A 17,717-nucleotide genomic window follows, 5' to 3' on the forward strand; every position below is an offset into this window, starting at 1 on the left:
ATTCCGTTCGTTCGCACATCATTTTTCGCATTCAACATTCTGACTTGGTTCGAGTCAGCTCACGTTTTTCTTTCTTCCCCGCTGCATATGATTCCGCGAGATAAACTTAGAGAGAGATCAGATCGTTAATAATAATAATAATAATAATAATAATCAAAATCAAATAGTGGTGATGGAATAGAGAGGCAGCGGCAAACGTTTCGCCCAATGCAAATAAGGAAAGGAAAGAGGTTGGAATCTCCGCCATGAGATAAAGGCCGCCGTCTGCGTCTGTCGTGCTTTAATTAATATGCATATAATAACTTTGTATGTCAATTCGAGAGGAGATGAAGCCATAAGAAAGAAAGCACCACAGAAATGGCTTGCAAAATTGGGAATCGGGAATTGCAAATTATGTGAATCGATTGATATATGCTGATGAAGTAAAGCACTTTCCTAATTTTTGTCACATAAATTTACAAGTATAAAACCATGGCATTATTTTATTATCTAAATAGGACCCGTTCTTTTGACATTGAAAAAGACTGTGCCGAGGCATGTAAGAGAATTCATTTCGGAAGGCCTATAAACCAAGTAAATTTGAAGGCCGGGCTTCTTGTGGTGTGCAATCTAACTCGTGAAACTATTCTCTCGTGAGTCAATCTTTTGAATGCTTCCTTCTTTTTGTGGTCTCAACTTGTCCTCTTCTTGGTCAGGCCGGGCTTCATACCAATGCAAAAGTAAGAGGAATATTACGAAATATGCATCACAGAGAAGCTCCGACTCTAGATTCAGACTTCATCTATTGCAACGTCATGAAAAGAAATATATGTTAAAAGGGAGAAGTTCTCTTTCAATCACATCTCATCAAATGGCTATCTGATCAGCACAAAGGATGTGAGACCAACTAGTATGATAGTCATCTTATTGTTAAAGTAATAGATCTAAGGGAGAATATTTTAGCTCACGAATTATTATTATTTGATAGATTTTTTTATGTACACTTGAGTCATTCTCTTGATCATCTCATGTCAATTGCCTACGCAGCATGGAATTGAACCAAACTTATTGAGATGTCATTGACATCCACCAGATAATATATACATATAATGATATGACTTTCTCTATCTCTTTATTTAATGACCTGGGATCATTGTCTTACTGATGTGATCTTCAAAAAAAAAAAGGAAAAGAGAAAGCAGCAATTCTAGCTTCTCGATGGATTCTTTTTGTAAGGGAGAAAGAGAGCTTTGATGGAGAATTGTTGCCAAAAATCAATATGATTCTCGATGGACTTTGACTTGTAATGAATCATGTTGTGACTTGTAATAGAAGAGGAGAAATCTAAGCTATTATACTTGTTTTTCTTTCTTTAAGCAGCATTTAGAAAAAGATCACTCAGGGGATTGCTAATTAAACTCGAAAAACACGTCCATCATAAAGCGTCGGAAAAGACCAGTGAAAGCAAAAGGCATCAGAGGTTCTTGGATGATCCTCCTCTCCTCTGACGTCGAAGTTAGAAGACATACCACCTTCTTATAAGCTACAGCTCCGGAGGAATGAGCAACTGAAAGAAATAAAGCTCTGAATCTGCTTTGTGCTTTTCTTTTCATGTTATTATACGGATGTGATTTGTCCTAGTGTTATGAGAACGACATATGTTGCAGGAAGAGATTCTTTGAATCCATTTGATGATAAAAGACATATGTTGCAGGAAGAGATTCTTTGAATCCATTTGATAATAAAAGATATGTGCTTCTTAATTTGTTTCTGATATATAAACTATCCAACCGCGAACTAATTTGAGGCTGGCGATTGCAAGCGGAGTCTTCGTCTTCGTCTTCGTCTCACTTCAGATCTTACGAAATGAATGTGATGAACGTGGTGGGTCTTTCACTTTCCGCATCAGATCAGATTTTGCCTATCGATGGTAGATATAATGGCCAACAAGACGACGCATATCTGCAACTCGTTCCGGTGCGTCCCAACTATTATGATCCAAAGAAGAAACCTCAAACCAAGCAAGATCCATCTGCATGCCTATAATCCACCTCCATTGGCGCAGGTTAAATTACCCAGAGGTTCGTGTCATCTTCGGAAACGCCTGGAAGAAAGGGAGGCAGAGAGGACAGGTGAGCAACCTCAGGACTCAAAGATTGAGTCGAAGCAAGCGTGCGGTTTCCGTATGTCACACAAGTCTCCGACCATCCACCAACTCGACCGTCCCACACGAGTGGTGCGGAAGGTGCACACGCGCGTTCGGCACCGATACCAACACACAACCAGCTCTGGTTGTAATAGAGTACAAGGTAAAGGAAACGATCAAGTTGTCCCTACACCCCCAAATCCATCGCCGTGGATCATCATCATCATCATTAGATATAGCCCTCCACGTCGCATCATGCAGAAAACGTGGCATTTATAAACCCATAGAAAAGAGTGCAACCAGCGCCACTGTCATCTTAATTGACATATATGTAATCGCTTGTACCTTTGATTTGCAAATCAAAAGCGGCTTTCAAAATGTTATTCAAACCCACCCACCCCCATCTTCTGTGTTCCTTCATCGCCCCGCTTCCAATGACCACACACAAGCATTGACTTATATCAACCGGGAGACAGTGCCGGAGCACCTTGGCAGCGGGGGAAATGGGTGAGCAAAGCTACAGTAGGCTAGGCCGACGGTGGCGGACAAGGAGAGGTTTCCGACTCGGCGCAAACCGCTTCGCGGTTCCCCTTCTACGAGACAGGCTCTGTACTCTCTGGAGTCTCTTCAGCAGATGCCTGCATGTCGCAAAGAGAGGATTCCGGCGAAATGGTTCGCGGTGGCCGTCCAGCAACAGCGGCAGCCGGAGAGGCTTCGTGTCGGAGGGACGGCATGGCGGTCAAATCGAGTGTCGTCTAAGATCATGCGGTGGATCGAACTCCTTCTACACCGAGGCGATAGCTGATTGCTTGGAGTTCATAAAGAGGTCCTCCATGTCAGCGAACGAGGTCTCCACCGTTCCCGGTCGTCAAGCGAGCTAAAAGTGCAAGTTGTATAGCTTGCGGTAAGTGGACGCCGATCGATTGGCTCCTCACGGGTTCTATTCCTCTGTTCCTCTCTTCCCTCATTCCTCCTCTTATCTTGCCTCCACTCAACCGCGTCAGAGAAGAGAAGGTCCTACGTTTGGTCTTATTGTTTCCAATATCGTGTTGTATATATGTGAGAGTCAGATCAACAGATACAAGTAAGTTCTGGGATATTCTCTCGTTTATAGTTAACTGAACTTGATTTCAGAGATAGAACAGCGTGAGGTTCCTGCTCCACTCTGTAGCTTCCATGTCATTGGATTTATCTCACCCGGTCAACTTGTTTGTTCTTGGGACATCTTCCCTATCACTGCTCTCTTCTTTCGATATCAGAGGAGCATATTGTGGAGGAGGACTAGTCGTCGCTTTGGCAGCTGCTTAGCTTTGTGTATTATTTGATTTTTATGTATTTTCCCCCAGCTTTTGTAGGCTACGTTGCTTCGCTCAAATCTCGCTTTTGTGTGTCGCGGGTTGAATTCTTCAAGCCTGAGTGAGAACCTCAAGTGGCACAAAACTAAATGAGACATTAGAGTGGTATCAGCGATCCATTTAAAAACAAAGAGTACATATACAAATCATATGCATAGGTTTATCAACTAATCACATAACTATCGTTGTTAGACTTGCGATTATATGTTTATTATTCAAAGTCTCTCTATTCTCTTTGTTGAATTGTTTGAGTGTCACACTTTTGTGAATCGTGACTTCCCAAGAGCTTGTTAATTTATTTATTTTTTATTTTACATGTCATTTGGGACATTTGTGATGTTTTATTTTGACTAAACATCCAACAGGCTCCAAAGAATCCTACGGCTTCTTCTTCTTACACCCTTCTTAACTCTCCTCTAGAGAAATTGACTTCCTACACCAAAAGACAAAGGGAACTGTGGATCTGATGTGATAAGGGACGACTTTGGAGCGCCCGGCCATTATAATGTATAGAATACCGACCATGGTTGACCGGACAACTGGGGGAGGCAAGAACGCAGAAATGGAGCAGCCTATCGTTTTCTCCTTCCCCAGCCGCCTTGCCTAGCTATCTGCTGAACCAGCGTAGACGCACCTCGCTGTGACATCCTTCCCGGAAACTTGAGCGGCAATTAACCATGTATGATTGAAACTCCAGCTTTATTAGAGGGAATTGAAGCTGCTGACACCTACCTTTTCTCCATCAAATCGGAGAAAAGGTGATCGTTGAGGAACCTACTTTAGATATCTGGGCAAGTTTAAAGTTGTATTAGTCACATTGCTATGGTTAGTAGTTTGGATGGTCAAAGTTCTTTATTTGGTGATCCCTCAGTATGATTTTTTTACCCCCATCTTCTTCGTTGGGCGGACATCATCGATCGTCCAAGTCTTTCACTATGTAATGATCACGTTTGTTCTGCCACGAGAATCTATTACTTTCACCCCATCGCCTCCTTTGTTATTGCTTTTATTGCGTGCGCGACTACCTCGACAAAATAAGAAAGAGACATTGATGACAACGGATCATTTATGATATTTAAAAAAATCAAAAAAAAACTAAGGATACTTTTCGAAAAAACACAAAAAGAAAGACTTTCTCAAGGAAATCACTAAACAAAATTAAAATGAACATTTACAACCCTATTTTTACTATTTATAATTTTATTTTTTTGATATTTTTAAACTATCACTTTGTAAATAAACATAAATATCCTACTCAAAGGACAACACCAAGGGCGCAACGAGCTAGGTTGGACGACATTGGGTGACATTAACAGTGAGCATCTTCAACGATAATAGCAGGCAACATTGGTATTGACAATATGTGGAGAGACGACGAGCAACGTTGTCTTTGACTACACTTGCGATAAGCATCAACAACGAGCAAAGAGGCGTCAAAAGGATGACGAGCAATATTCACAACGAGTAAAGTCAGCGACAATGATGTCAATAACAACAAGGATGAAATAAGGGAATGTGAAAATAAAAAAAATTAATAATATTGAGGCTATAAATAATAATAAAAATATTTTATTATTTTTAAAGAGATGATCAAAAGCAAGAGCTTTGTAAATAGTGAAAAAAGAAAACGTAGATGATAATATTAAAAAAAAACTGACGACAACAAAATACAAATGTCGAGAAGCAATGTGATTGATTATATACGATTGCATAATTGAATTGGTTAGCAGAATAGGAAGACACCGATCTACTGTTGCGATCAAAGAGCTGTAGCAACAATCTTGCCTTGCCTCTATTAGTTTCAGCGCTAAGGAGGGATGTTCGACCATTTTCGACCTCTCGGCATCTTGTTTAGTAAGTTTTACCGGTAGTACATCTGCCAAAGTCATATCCCATAATTTGTAGGACGCGTTCACAATTTCTGCATCTCTCTCTCACACACACACAACGACGCATGGCGATGTGATCATCTGACAGCTTAAACATATATGTTTTATCCGTTGGAATTAAACCATCATAAAAAAAAATTCATTGTATTAAGAGGTGAAACATATTAGAAAATAAATATTAACTATTGATTCTTTAAAAATTCTATTAAAAAGGAAAAATTCATATTAAAGATAATGAATGTTATATATGTACGTGAACTATATAAATCCTATGTGTTGGGGGGAGTTTTGGAGTAAAATATAGAATATTTTATCTTATTCTTATCCTTCGTTTATGTGATAACTCTATCTTTTATCCATATCTAGTTCGATATTTAGTATCAAAGCATAGATTAAGCTATGGTTTTTTCCTTAAATATCATTCAACTTTAAATCCCTAAATTGACAAAAGAAAAATATGATACATAGTACATCCAAATGAAGATTCTTTAGACTTTCAAGATATATGAGAGTTTATAGAAGACGGATTTATTAAACCAAATCCAAAAAAAATGAGCAATGAAAGCAAAAGTAAAAAAACAACTTAAAGATAAAAGGAAGAATAAGAAAAAAAGTTTTGTTCACGATTAACCAAGGGTTTGATTATCATCACTCTAATAAATACTTCAAAAAGCATTCATCTATGTTGATAAGGTAAAAAAGTTTCATCTATAAGTTTTATGAGCTTTTGAAAAATTATAGTACTTCTAAATATATTTGTGATTACTTCTCAAAAATCAATTATGTTATTCATCAAGTGAGATGAAATGGTGAACAAATAAGTGAATAAAGAGTAACAAAAAATACTAAGATCTCTATATCCAAAGTTTGATTTATTATTGTAGTAATTAAAGAGTCTAAAGATTTGGAATAAATATTTTAGAACAACTAATGTATTCTCTCCAAGTTCATGAATAAAGACATCCAAAAAGAGAAGAAGAAAAATATATAGAGCAAGCACTATAAATCAAGCTTACTCTTGAAAATAAAAGTAAATTAAAATCTTAAAGAGGATGATATCATAGACAAAAAGGAAAAGATGGCAGAAATTAAACTAATCAAGAATCTCCGTAAGTGATAGAGAAAATTCTAAACAAAGATATTAAGGTTATAGTCGAGAATGTGACTTAAGCCATGGAAATGGCAAAAATTCTAAGAATTTTAAAATATAATATTATATTAGTAGAAGATATGGACACTACTCATTTGAATATTATTATAATCATAATAATCAAGATAATAAGATAAATTTTATTGAGAAAGAAGAGAAGAATGAAAATACTATTTTGCTAATGACTTATGACAATTTGAATGAAGACCAGTCTGATATGATATCTAAATATAAGAGCTTCAAATTACATGTGTGACTTATGATATTTTTTGAACTAGTTATCTTGGCAACATTATATTTCATTTCATCCACTATACCTTAATGATCTAACTTTAAATTTGTTCCAGAAGAAGTATAAAGTTTATAAAAACCAATAGTCAATTATTTGAGAATTTACAGAAATATTATATTTGCTAAGATACCAAAGGAAAAGAGAAGAGGATAAAAGTAAAAAATGCATATTATTAAGTTATACTTATAATTTTAGTGGTTATAAACTCTACACTATTATTACAAACAAAGTTGTATCAAGAGATGTTGGGTTTAATGAATAATAGATTTAAAATTGAAAAAATAATGAGCAGCATAAGAAAACTACAACTTCAGAAGAGGATGACATAATACAAGCAAACTCGAAGAGTTTTTGCTTGAATCATCACCTAGATCGGCTACGTCACATGATTTAAGAAGTTTAATTGTAAGAATGATAAGAATAATTCAGGAGTTATATGATGTGACTCTGAAGGATTGATACTAACGATGATGAACTTTCTTTATTTTATCTTTTTATATGATATAATCCATTAACCTTTGAAGAATCTTGTAGAGAACCAAAATAACGATAAGCTATAAATAAAAAAATTTATACTATTAATAAAAATGATAAATGAGAGCTTATTATACTTCTAAAAAATCAATAAGCAATCGATGCTAAGTGAATCATTAAAACAAAAAAAAATTACACAATGGGAGGCAGAGAAATATAAAGCCCGATTGCTTATAAAAAAATACAAATAACAATATAGGATCGACTATTAAGAGGTATTTGCATTAGTTGCTCAACCAAAGATAGTAAGGTTACTAATCTCCCTAACAACTCAAATAAAATAAAAAAAAAATTATAAATAGATGCCAAATCAGTATTTCTTAATATATTTATTAAAGAAGAGGTATATATTGAACAACCACGTGATTTTATTATTCATGAACAAAAAGATAAGATATACAAATTAAAGAGAGTTTTTTATGAGCTTAAACAAGCCCCACGAGCATAAAATTATTGGATAAATATTTATTTTATTCAAAATAATTTTTCTAAATATTTACATAAATATGCACTGATATACTATTTGGAGTTAGTTTAATAAGTAGAAATATGGAAACTTCTAAGACATCTCATTTAAAGGTCGTTAAAATTTTTTTAATGATTTATTAAAGAATAATTGAGTATGAAATGTTTCTATTCATCGTCTAAAAGGTAAGAGCTCATTTGATACAATGATAGTGATCTGAAAAGTACAATCAAATTTGTATTTTATTTTGATGAAGTTATATTCACATGTTCTTAAAATATATATATATCATTACTAAAAAAAAATGAAGTTGTGAAGCAGAATATATAGTGGCATCTTCTTTTGTTTGTCATGCAATATGATTAAAAAGACTACTTCAAGAACTTCTTATATCGTATGAGAAATCAATTAAGATTCATGTTAATAACAAATCAATTGTTGCCTTTGTCAATAATATAGTCTATCATAAAAGATCGAAACATATCGATATAATATTTCATTTTATAAGAGACCATATTAAAAACAAAGAAGTGGATCTAATTCATGTCAAGCAAATGAATAAGTGATCGATATACTCGTAAAATCTCTCAAATTATAAAATATTTAAATAACTTATAAAGAAACTTGAGATGAAACAAATTTAAGGAGAGATTAAATTTATCAAATCATCATGAAGAAATTTATTATATCAAGAGATGAAAGACAATAAAGACTTATAAAAGAATAAACTAATTTAACTATTTCGTGAAAGAATCTTTCAGAACAAAAGATTCATATTAAGACTAATAAATATAATATATCTATAGAAATTATATAAATATCATATATTGGATCATAAAAAATATAATTTTTTTAAGTAAAACATAAAATATTTTATCTTATTCTTTCTCTTCATTTGAATCATAGCTTTACCTTTTTTTTTTCCTATCTAATTCAACGTTATCAACAGAGTTCTAAAGTTGCGATTCGTTTAGAACCGATCAAAGTAGAAACCCTCCAACTTGGGAAGACAAAAGACCAAAGAAGCCGTGTGAATCTTCCGGTCTGCAGTCAATATAATATTGTCAGTTTCCCTTCCGTGGCCAATAAATGGCAGCACAGCTGCGCCTTCGAACTCAGTCTAACTCGTCGTCTACCACTGCCTAGCAGAAAGGAGAGTTGACAGCATTTACTTGCACATCTTTACTCCCATTTTCCCAACAAAGATAGGGGACCAAAAGGAGAGGGGTTCTTCTGTCAAGCCAACGAACAAAAAGGCAGGTCCTCATGTAGAGAAGATCAAATAGCAGAAGATAAAAACACCGTAACCCCTGTGAACGGTCATTTCAGGATGAGCAGATAGCACAGAACATAGTAGTGCCAGCATAGACAGTGTGAGAGAAGCCTCCGAGATGGAGACTTGGCAGAGTCTTCTGCACGACGCTCGTAGATGTGAGAGAGAGGAGACTTTGTAAGATCGACTTGCAAACATAAATACTGTACTCACCACGGGAATCGGCGAATCCCATTCTTCAGCAGAGTCTGCATGAGTTGTCTCTTCACGGCCTTCTCTTCTCTGTTTCACCATCTCGCATTACCCACCGCCAGCAATCGTTGGTCTTCTTGGGAGCAACATCACCGAGAGAAGCTTCCTTCATCTCGAACCTAGATCTCGTTTTGCATTCATATCATCACTCAGTGATCATAAGAACAATGGCACATTAATTTGATGTCTACTAGCAGCCGAGATCAAAACCAGCATAACAAAACAAGAAAAAGCAACTCAATGACTTCTTATTTCATCATGACATCTAAATGATTTCTTTCTCCTTAATTCTCATCGTCATCGTCTTCTTCTTCTTTAGTGGCATTGGATGTGATCAGTCAGCAGTAATCAGAATGGTGGCCTGAACCCTCCAAAAGCATCGCCTGCAAACGGATAACTTCCTCCCAAGTTGTAGAACGGCACACCGTCACTTCCGCCACGCTCGCCGCCGGCACCGGTAGCGCCAGAGGACTGCGACACCACCGGTTGCTGACCCTGCTCGGCCGCAGCAGCAGCTTCCTCGCACTCCTCCAAAGGCAGCCGCTCGTACACCGCGTTCGAGAAGCACGCCGCCGTCAGCACCACCGGCCCGGCTGCCACCAGCGGCCCCACGACGCTACCCCCCACGACTTGCCCCTGATTACCACCGGCTAAAAATACGGTCAGGCTACCGGCGCCGGGCGGTGCTGGCGGCGGCAGAACAGTTCCCGTGAGTGACAGGATCTCGAACCGCCCTCTCAGCGTCGCCACGACGCTGCCAGGAGGCGACGCCCCAGGCTGGCGGAGTGCGACGTTGGCGACGGCCCCGCCGCCACTCAGGACGCTCACTCCACGAACGCGCCGCCGCGCGTACTCGGCGACGCACTCAACCACGTCGGCTCCGTTGGCGACCTCGATCACGTGGGAGCGGAGCGCGTTGGGGCTGTCGCGCGTGACGACGATGGGGGGTTTCGGCTTGTTCTTGGAGCCAGGGGGACGCCCGCGTGGGCGACGAATGGGGCCTACGGAGGAACCTGCCGCGGCCGACGTAGCGGCCTGTTGGTCGCCGCCGTGGTTGGGGGAAAGCTTGGTCCTTTTCTCCGGGGAGGGCTTCGATTTTTCCGGTTGCAAGTGCGCGGAAGGTGGCGGTGGGCGGAGGTAGCGAGAGAAACCTCCGGTGCCGGCGCTTCTGCCCCCGGATTCCGTTCCGGCCATCGCCAACACATCCAATCTCTCCCACCAGTTGTTTGCCAGCTTTTCTTCGCCTTCTCACCACTCTCTTGTCTATCTCTTGTGAAGCTTCTGTTGGCTGCTTCCTCTACGGACTTCTCTCACCAAACGTAGAAAACACACGAGCTTTTGTGTCTTCGTCGGCCTCTCTATCTCTCCTTCCCTCTATATATGTATTACTATCAAAAAGTACAAAGTACAGAATATCTTTGTCTGTGTTTTGTGGTTCTCTTTCTCCTATACCAATTCACGTGTAGGGCTTGGAGCCCATTCGAAAGAGAACCTCCTTGTGGTGGACTGACTCAATCGAGTCGATCTACCACCTTTTCCTGTTAATAGCTCCAAGACAATGCATCAATGGAGCCACTCTTTTCACCTCATCAGTCTTCTGCAGAAGGAAGCAATTGAAAAGAAGAGAGAGAGAGAGACAGAGCGACGCAAGACTGCTTCTTTTCCGACATGGATCACTGATACAGGCCAGAAAACCTTATCAACAGAGAGCGGCAGGATGCACTCCGTTCTTTATCTTCCTGTTTTATATTTCTCCTGAGGGATGGAGGTTGAGTCCACGATGAGCTTTGAGTGGAAAGGTCTGCCTCTGACAGGTGCAAGCCACGGATGGTGGAAATTGTGCATCGAAGGAGATGGATGCAAAAGTGACCGAATGGGGCGAGTAGAGAGAGAGAGAGAGACACACACACACACACAATGAAATGAAGAAGAGAATGACCATTCTACTTGTACTGGACGCAGACACGGAGGAAGTATCTTTTGTGGTGTGTTGTCGTCTTCGTCGGTAGTGTCCTAAGCTCGCTTTATGGACTTTGAGCTGCCACTTCATTTGGTCAAGTTGGTATTAAATTGGGTTTAGATTCATTTTAATCCTTATAATTTTGATTATAATTTTTTTAAAATTTTTATAATTTATTTATGTCTAAATTTTTTTTTATATTTTTAAAAATATAGTATATAAGTTATTCCTATTAAATTTGAGTTAACAAACGTTAGAGTCTACTTACATGTTGACTCACAGTAGATCATTAATATAATGATACGTATAATTTAAATTTTTAAAAAAAAACTGAGACTTCCATCAATAACAAGAAGAGACGTTATCGTGAAAGCGACCACTAGTAGTAACACTGAGCCACTACCGCTTAACAGGGCGTCATATGTGCGTAACCTCTCCCGCGCTAACGATGAGCTTATGAGCTTTTGGTTATATCTCAGGTGGACTAGTTCGACGCTAGGCACGAAACAGTCTCTTTGTCCCTCTTCCTTCTCTTAAGCGTCTTTGTCCCCATAGCCTCTCACTTTGTCCTCTCCTATGCCCTCACCCATTACGCTTATGACGTGATGGTTCAGTTCTCTCTCACCTCCGTCTCCGCCCTCTCCTACATTTATCTTTTCATATGGGAGGTGGCTTACAAGGTATGATGGTACTCGCCAGGATCAGAGTGGGTGTTGTTTGCAGTTGCGAATAACGTCGTGGTGGCATGTGCCCTGGAGTTGTCAAGTGACATCTGGTAGATCTAGCTCGCCAACTCAAGGGCACATGCCACCATATCGCCCACCATGGTATTGCTTGTCGCTGTGAATGATACTCGCTCCGATTCTGATGAGTACCACCTTACCCTGTAAGCCACCTCCACCATGAAGCACGATATCATGAAGACGGAGAGCAAGTGAAAGGAGCTGTTGAGTTGGTCCATGTAGCCCTCCCGCACCCGCTCTCTCTCCTTGACTAGCTTATCGAGGAAGATGTTGAGGTTGTAGCAGTGGACGAAGGTAGTGAGGTAGAGGTATGAAAAGTCAGAGACGGAGGTGAGAGAGAGTTGGATCACCACATTATAGGCGTAACGAGTAGGTGTACAAAAGAGGATGAAGTGGGAGGCAGTGGGGATGAAAACACTCAAAAAGAGGAAGAGGGACCAAAAGACCATTACATGCCTAGCATCAAATTGATTAAGATACATCAACCTTAGATAGGATCGGAAGCTCCTAAGCTCATCGTTAGTGCGAGAGAGGTCGCATGCATATGACACCCTGCTAGGCATCAATGGTTCAATGCTGTTGCCGGTAGTCGCTTCCACGATAACACCTCCTCCCACTATTGATAGTAGTATGTGTTTTTTTTAAACTTTATTTACACGTATCATTATATTAATGATTTATTATAAGTCAACACGTCACAAACTCTAATGTTTGTTAACTAAGATTTGATGGGAGTAGCTTATATGTTATGTTTTTGAAAATATATGGATTATTTTAGATACGAGTGAACTATAAGAACTTAAAATATTCATAACCAAAATCACAAGCACTAAAATAGACCTTAATCCTATTAAATTAAATCTTTTGGGTTTAATGAGATTTTTTAGGAGAGTCGAATCAATGTTTGTCTATATATATATATATATATATATATATATATATATATATATATATATATATAGTTTATTTGATCTATGAAATTTTAATAATTTTAAAAATATAAATTTATTTATTTATTTTTAAATATATTTAAACAAAAGTTAATAGAAGATCATAATCACACATATGAGAGATTTCGACTGGCTTTCTTGTTGGTGTTACGAGTAATCTAAGCTCAAAAATTACATTGATACTTTTGAGTAAAGCTATTATATTTTCAAACTACTCATGTCAAAATTGTTATTCTATTAAGCCAAAGTATAATAAACCGATGGCTCATTTAATCTAAATGTCTTTTAAGTCTTGAGAGGCAATAAAAAATAGCTAGACATTTAATAATAATAGGCTAGGAAGCCCTGACAAAGTTGTATGTAACAACAACAACAGATCTAGTAGTGATTCAAATGGTATAATCTATTCCGACTAACTTGGAGGGAACATTGAAGGACCTATTTCATTCAATATAATATTTATGATGGGGAATTATTATTTAGTAATATAAGATAAGAGTCTACGTATCTCGCTAGACTTGTATTGAATCATGTAATCATTGGATATAATAAGAACATAACACTAAGTTGATAGCAATGTGGAATGATGGTTGCCAAACAAATTTATCTACACAAACCACAGGGAGTTGGCAATTAAGTTACTTAGGAAAATATTAGAATCCCTATTAAAATTAGATCCATCATTGATCCAAGCCTCTTGTTCTTAAGAATCAAAATGTTTGACTGAATAATTGAATTTAGATTCCATAAATTTGGAGTTTCAATATTAAATGATTTATACCAACGAGTTGCACACTAGAAAGATATTTGAGGAGAGAAAAAGATAGTATGAGTTTCGAGATCATCCTTGACATTATAAATTGAATATTAAATGTAATATTAATCTTGGCTCAGTTACAATCAAATTGAATTGAAACTATGATCATCAAAATGATTATGATTATAGTTCGATTCTAAGACAAAAGGGAGACGGGCAAAAACCCTCTACTCTCTTATTTACACTGCTCATATTATTGTCTTCCTTTATCTACATCTTTCGCTAACTTAACCATTGGAGGGGTTAAGCTGGGATGTCCTCGGTATCGACCAGTTGTGCATGACCCCTCGACACTATTCGAAGACATGGTCAGGAGGCAACTCAGCAACTAGGAACATTCAGCTCTCCTACCCGGCTTCACCATACCAAGGTCAAGCTGCTCCCAGCGAACTATCTCCCCCAACAAGCTCTCTATGTTGACTGACAATGTTAGCTCCCTCTGTCAGCAAGGAGGAGTCATCAGGAAAGACCTGCACCTTCGACAGTAAACCAATCGAACTGTCTCACTCATCGTCGATGGTTTTGTGTACTAACATAAATAAATTTGATTATCTACTAATCAAAACTTTAAACATAAAAGTCTAATGATTTATATTCAAATCTTAAAGAAGTAATTTAATTTTGTTTACCAATCAAAATTGATATATCGAAGACGAATAGTTTAGAATAGATTTGATTTTGATTTTAAATTTAATAAAATCGAAATTAAGGATTCCAAAATCATAGGTTACGAGATCAAACTCAAATATTGCCTGAGATTAGGTGGCGACGATACACAGGGCAAGAGGAACCAACCTGTGTTGACATATATTATTCAACAACGAAACGGGCTTCATCCTCGAATGACCAAAGGAGACCCCATTTAGGTCTTGACCGGCAAAAAGACGGGTTTGATGGCGTTGGTTCTCACCAAATCGACCCATTCACGTCTGATCAACAGACATGTGCTGGCTTGGGGATTTATTTTTGCAAAATTACAAAATAGATGTAAATAGTTAATAATAAAATATAGATTTAAAAATAATGAATGTGATTCAGTCGTTCTTATTTATATTAAAAAATAAAAAACCAAATCCTAAAATAATAAAATATATATGTTAGAAAATTCGAAAAGCTACATTAGAAATTAAAAAAAAAACTCATGTTACCATATTAGAAAATTTCTCATGAAAAATGATCGGTATAAAAACATATAAAAAAGAGTCTAGAGAAACTTCAAATATAAAAACTCTTAATAAAAATAAAATTTATAATCTCCTGCATGATAGTAGATATCTGAGTCTTCATTCAAATTCATCTCTTTCTCTTAAATTATACCTAAAATATTACATCTTTTTATGTCATGGCTTGGGAAGGGATACGATTTGGTTCGATCCCAATAGTGTAAGGTCATTTGCATTGTTACTCGGAATGAAGGTGTCACAGAGAATGGACGAGGGATCGTAGTTATCATCTCATAGGGTGTTTTCTGACGGATCCATAAGAGGTTTTTGGTTTTGAGTTCATGCATAATAAGTCAATGCCGGAGAGGGGGGTCGACTTAATCCCTCCGAAACTTAAGTTAATTTTTATGGATAATGTTTCTTATCCCCCAACATCTACCGGGGGTGATTTTTATACCTTCCATACGAAGTCGGCTCCTCTGCCAACATGAATCCTTGATTTATAGAAAAAAATAAATTGAAGACTTTAACCTAAGTATAATGGAGTCCCCCAATCTTGACTAAAACTGTTAAACTAAAATTTTATTTAATCATAAAATCATATCTAATCATAAATTTTAACTTTTATTATAGTAATATAAAACTAAAAGTCCCTTTTCCTAGATCCTTTGAATTGGGGGGAGTCTTCCTCTTCCTTTTTCCTTGTAAGGCCTTGAAGTGCCTATTTGTTTCTCTCCGAGCTGATTCGCCGGAGGCAAGTCGAGCCGCAAGTCCTTTTAGTCGACGACCTCTTTTCATCCTTTCATGAGACGAGTTTTTCTCCTCATATACGGATGTGGGTGCAATTGGTGCTACAAAAGAATAGTGCCACGGGCCAAAATGTTCCTGACAGCTCCTATGGTGTCAATTAGACGTCGTCTCCTTCTAACATACATCCTGCATGCAACAACGGCGGACTGAGCCTGCAATAGAAGAAGAATGGCTGTTAGGTTAGGCTGGTACAGTTTTCTCAGTGTCCGTCTTCGTGATGAGACGATACGGGTTTGGGTTGTGAAGATGGGAGCTGAAATACCACAGCACAAACCGAGTTGTTCGTCGGAGTGATGATGATGCCAACGGGCGTACACATTCTTCCCGAGTCAAAAACCATGGATTTGGGATTTGGGATTTGGAAGGCTGAGTTGGACAGCCACAAGATCTACGATCCAACAGAATGGATTGCATCCGATGGAGACCAAAGTGCTGGTCGGATAGAGCTGTAGTCCGGAGGAATCGGGATGACGTACCCCATCGTCGTCCAGGTTGTGTACGCTCGAGACTCGCACGGTGTATGCACGTTGGCACGTACCCAATCAAAAGTGTTGAGGACCGTGGGATGACCAGACGGACGGTGAGTGCACGACCAGCTCGTCCTCGCCTCCTCCCTTCCCTCCCTCCCTCTCGTTTCGTGGCGCGCTAAAAACGAAAAGAAACAACCAAACAAAACAGATAGGGAAAGACGGGGAGGAGGAGGAGGAGGAGGAGGAGGACGAGGGCTACGACGGCTGCTGAAGTCACGTAATGGAGCGTGGGAGGGAAAACTGGCGTTGACCAGACCTGATACGACCTCGCCGGAGGGGGTGACGACATGCGGCTGATCGACCGCTCCGACTCCCCCCAGGACGTGGCCGCTGCCGTCGTATGCTCCGCCCTCCTCGTCCTCTCCGCTGCCTCCGCCGCAGCCGTTCTTCGTGTACGCCGCCTCTGCCGCAGGCGCCTCCACGACATCGTCAACCCGCTCTGGTCCGTCCGCCTCGTCCTCCTCCTCTTCGCCTCCATCTGGTCCCTCTCCGACATCCTCCGCTCCCCAATCTTCCGACGTCGCCTCCCGCTCCCCTTCCGCCGCCGCCTGGACATCCTCTGCCACGCCCACCTCGTCGCCACGCAGGCTCTAGCCGAGCCCGCCTTCCTCACCGTCGTCCTCTTCCTCCTCCGCGCCTCCATCCGCCCCAAACCAGCCTCCTCAGCCTCCGCATTCGCTGGCGCCATCGCCGCCGCGCTCGTCTCCGCCCTCCCATTTCTCACCCTTTACTCTCTCTACCTCACCGTCTCTACCTGGGACCTCCGCCGACTTAGCCTCCCCCCCGTCCTCTTCGGCCCCAGCGACAGCGGTGTAACTTCGATCTCTTCCTCCGCCGCCGCGGCCTACCAGTGCACGTACCCGCTCATCGGCGCCGTTCTCCTCGCGGTACTGGGCGCGGTGTACGTACCGGTCTTCATCTCCGCCTCGTGGGGAGCGGTGTCGGTGGTCATAAACCGGCGGCTGAGAGCGAGGCTTTACGCGCTCTCCGCCACGGTGGTTGGGGCACTCTCCGTCCAGGTGGCTGCTCTCACCTTCTCAACGCTCTGCAACCCTGGCGACACCGCGTTCCAGTGGCTCTCCCTCGCCGCTGCCGTCGCGTTCGCGACGTTAGCAGCAGTCGGCGAGGCGATCCTGGTCGTCTGGCCTATCATCGATGCGCTCTCCGTCGGCAAGACGGAGGCAACACCGAAGCACATGCAAAGCACGTGCGTGGTGGGTGTGCGGGACGTGGCACAGGAGGAGGGGGAGGTGGACGGCGGGTGGTCTGACCGCTAACGGTGGCAGTTTCCATGGCCTTTGACTACTATAATCGGGTTGGGTGATCGTATTTACTTCCCTTAATTTTTTTTTTGCACCTTGAATTGTGGACATAGAAATTCTTCTTTTTTTTTTCGGCGACAAATTTG

At 40.0% G+C, this 17,717-nt stretch overlaps 2 protein-coding genes across 2 annotated transcripts; one reads left to right on the forward strand and one right to left on the reverse strand.

The window, feature by feature from the left end:
• Positions 1 to 9,562: 9,562 nt before the first annotated feature.
• On the reverse strand, positions 9,563 to 10,678 carry LOC135594255 (AT-hook motif nuclear-localized protein 25-like). The gene has a single exon (XM_065084655.1). The coding sequence runs from the start codon at positions 10,528 to 10,530 to the stop codon at positions 9,685 to 9,687; it is 846 nt and encodes a 281-aa protein (XP_064940727.1). The 5' UTR covers positions 10,531 to 10,678; the 3' UTR covers positions 9,563 to 9,684.
• A 5,918-nt stretch (positions 10,679 to 16,596) lies between these two features.
• LOC103997817 (uncharacterized) lies at positions 16,597 to 17,586 on the forward strand. Its single transcript, XM_009419142.2, has one exon. The coding sequence runs from the start codon at positions 16,597 to 16,599 to the stop codon at positions 17,584 to 17,586; it is 990 nt and encodes a 329-aa protein (XP_009417417.2).
• Positions 17,587 to 17,717: the final 131 nt, after the last annotated feature.

The sequence above is a fragment of the Musa acuminata genome, chromosome BXJ1-9 (assembly GCF_036884655.1).
Source record: "Musa acuminata AAA Group cultivar baxijiao chromosome BXJ1-9, Cavendish_Baxijiao_AAA, whole genome shotgun sequence".
Lineage (NCBI taxonomy): Eukaryota > Viridiplantae > Streptophyta > Magnoliopsida > Zingiberales > Musaceae > Musa > Musa acuminata.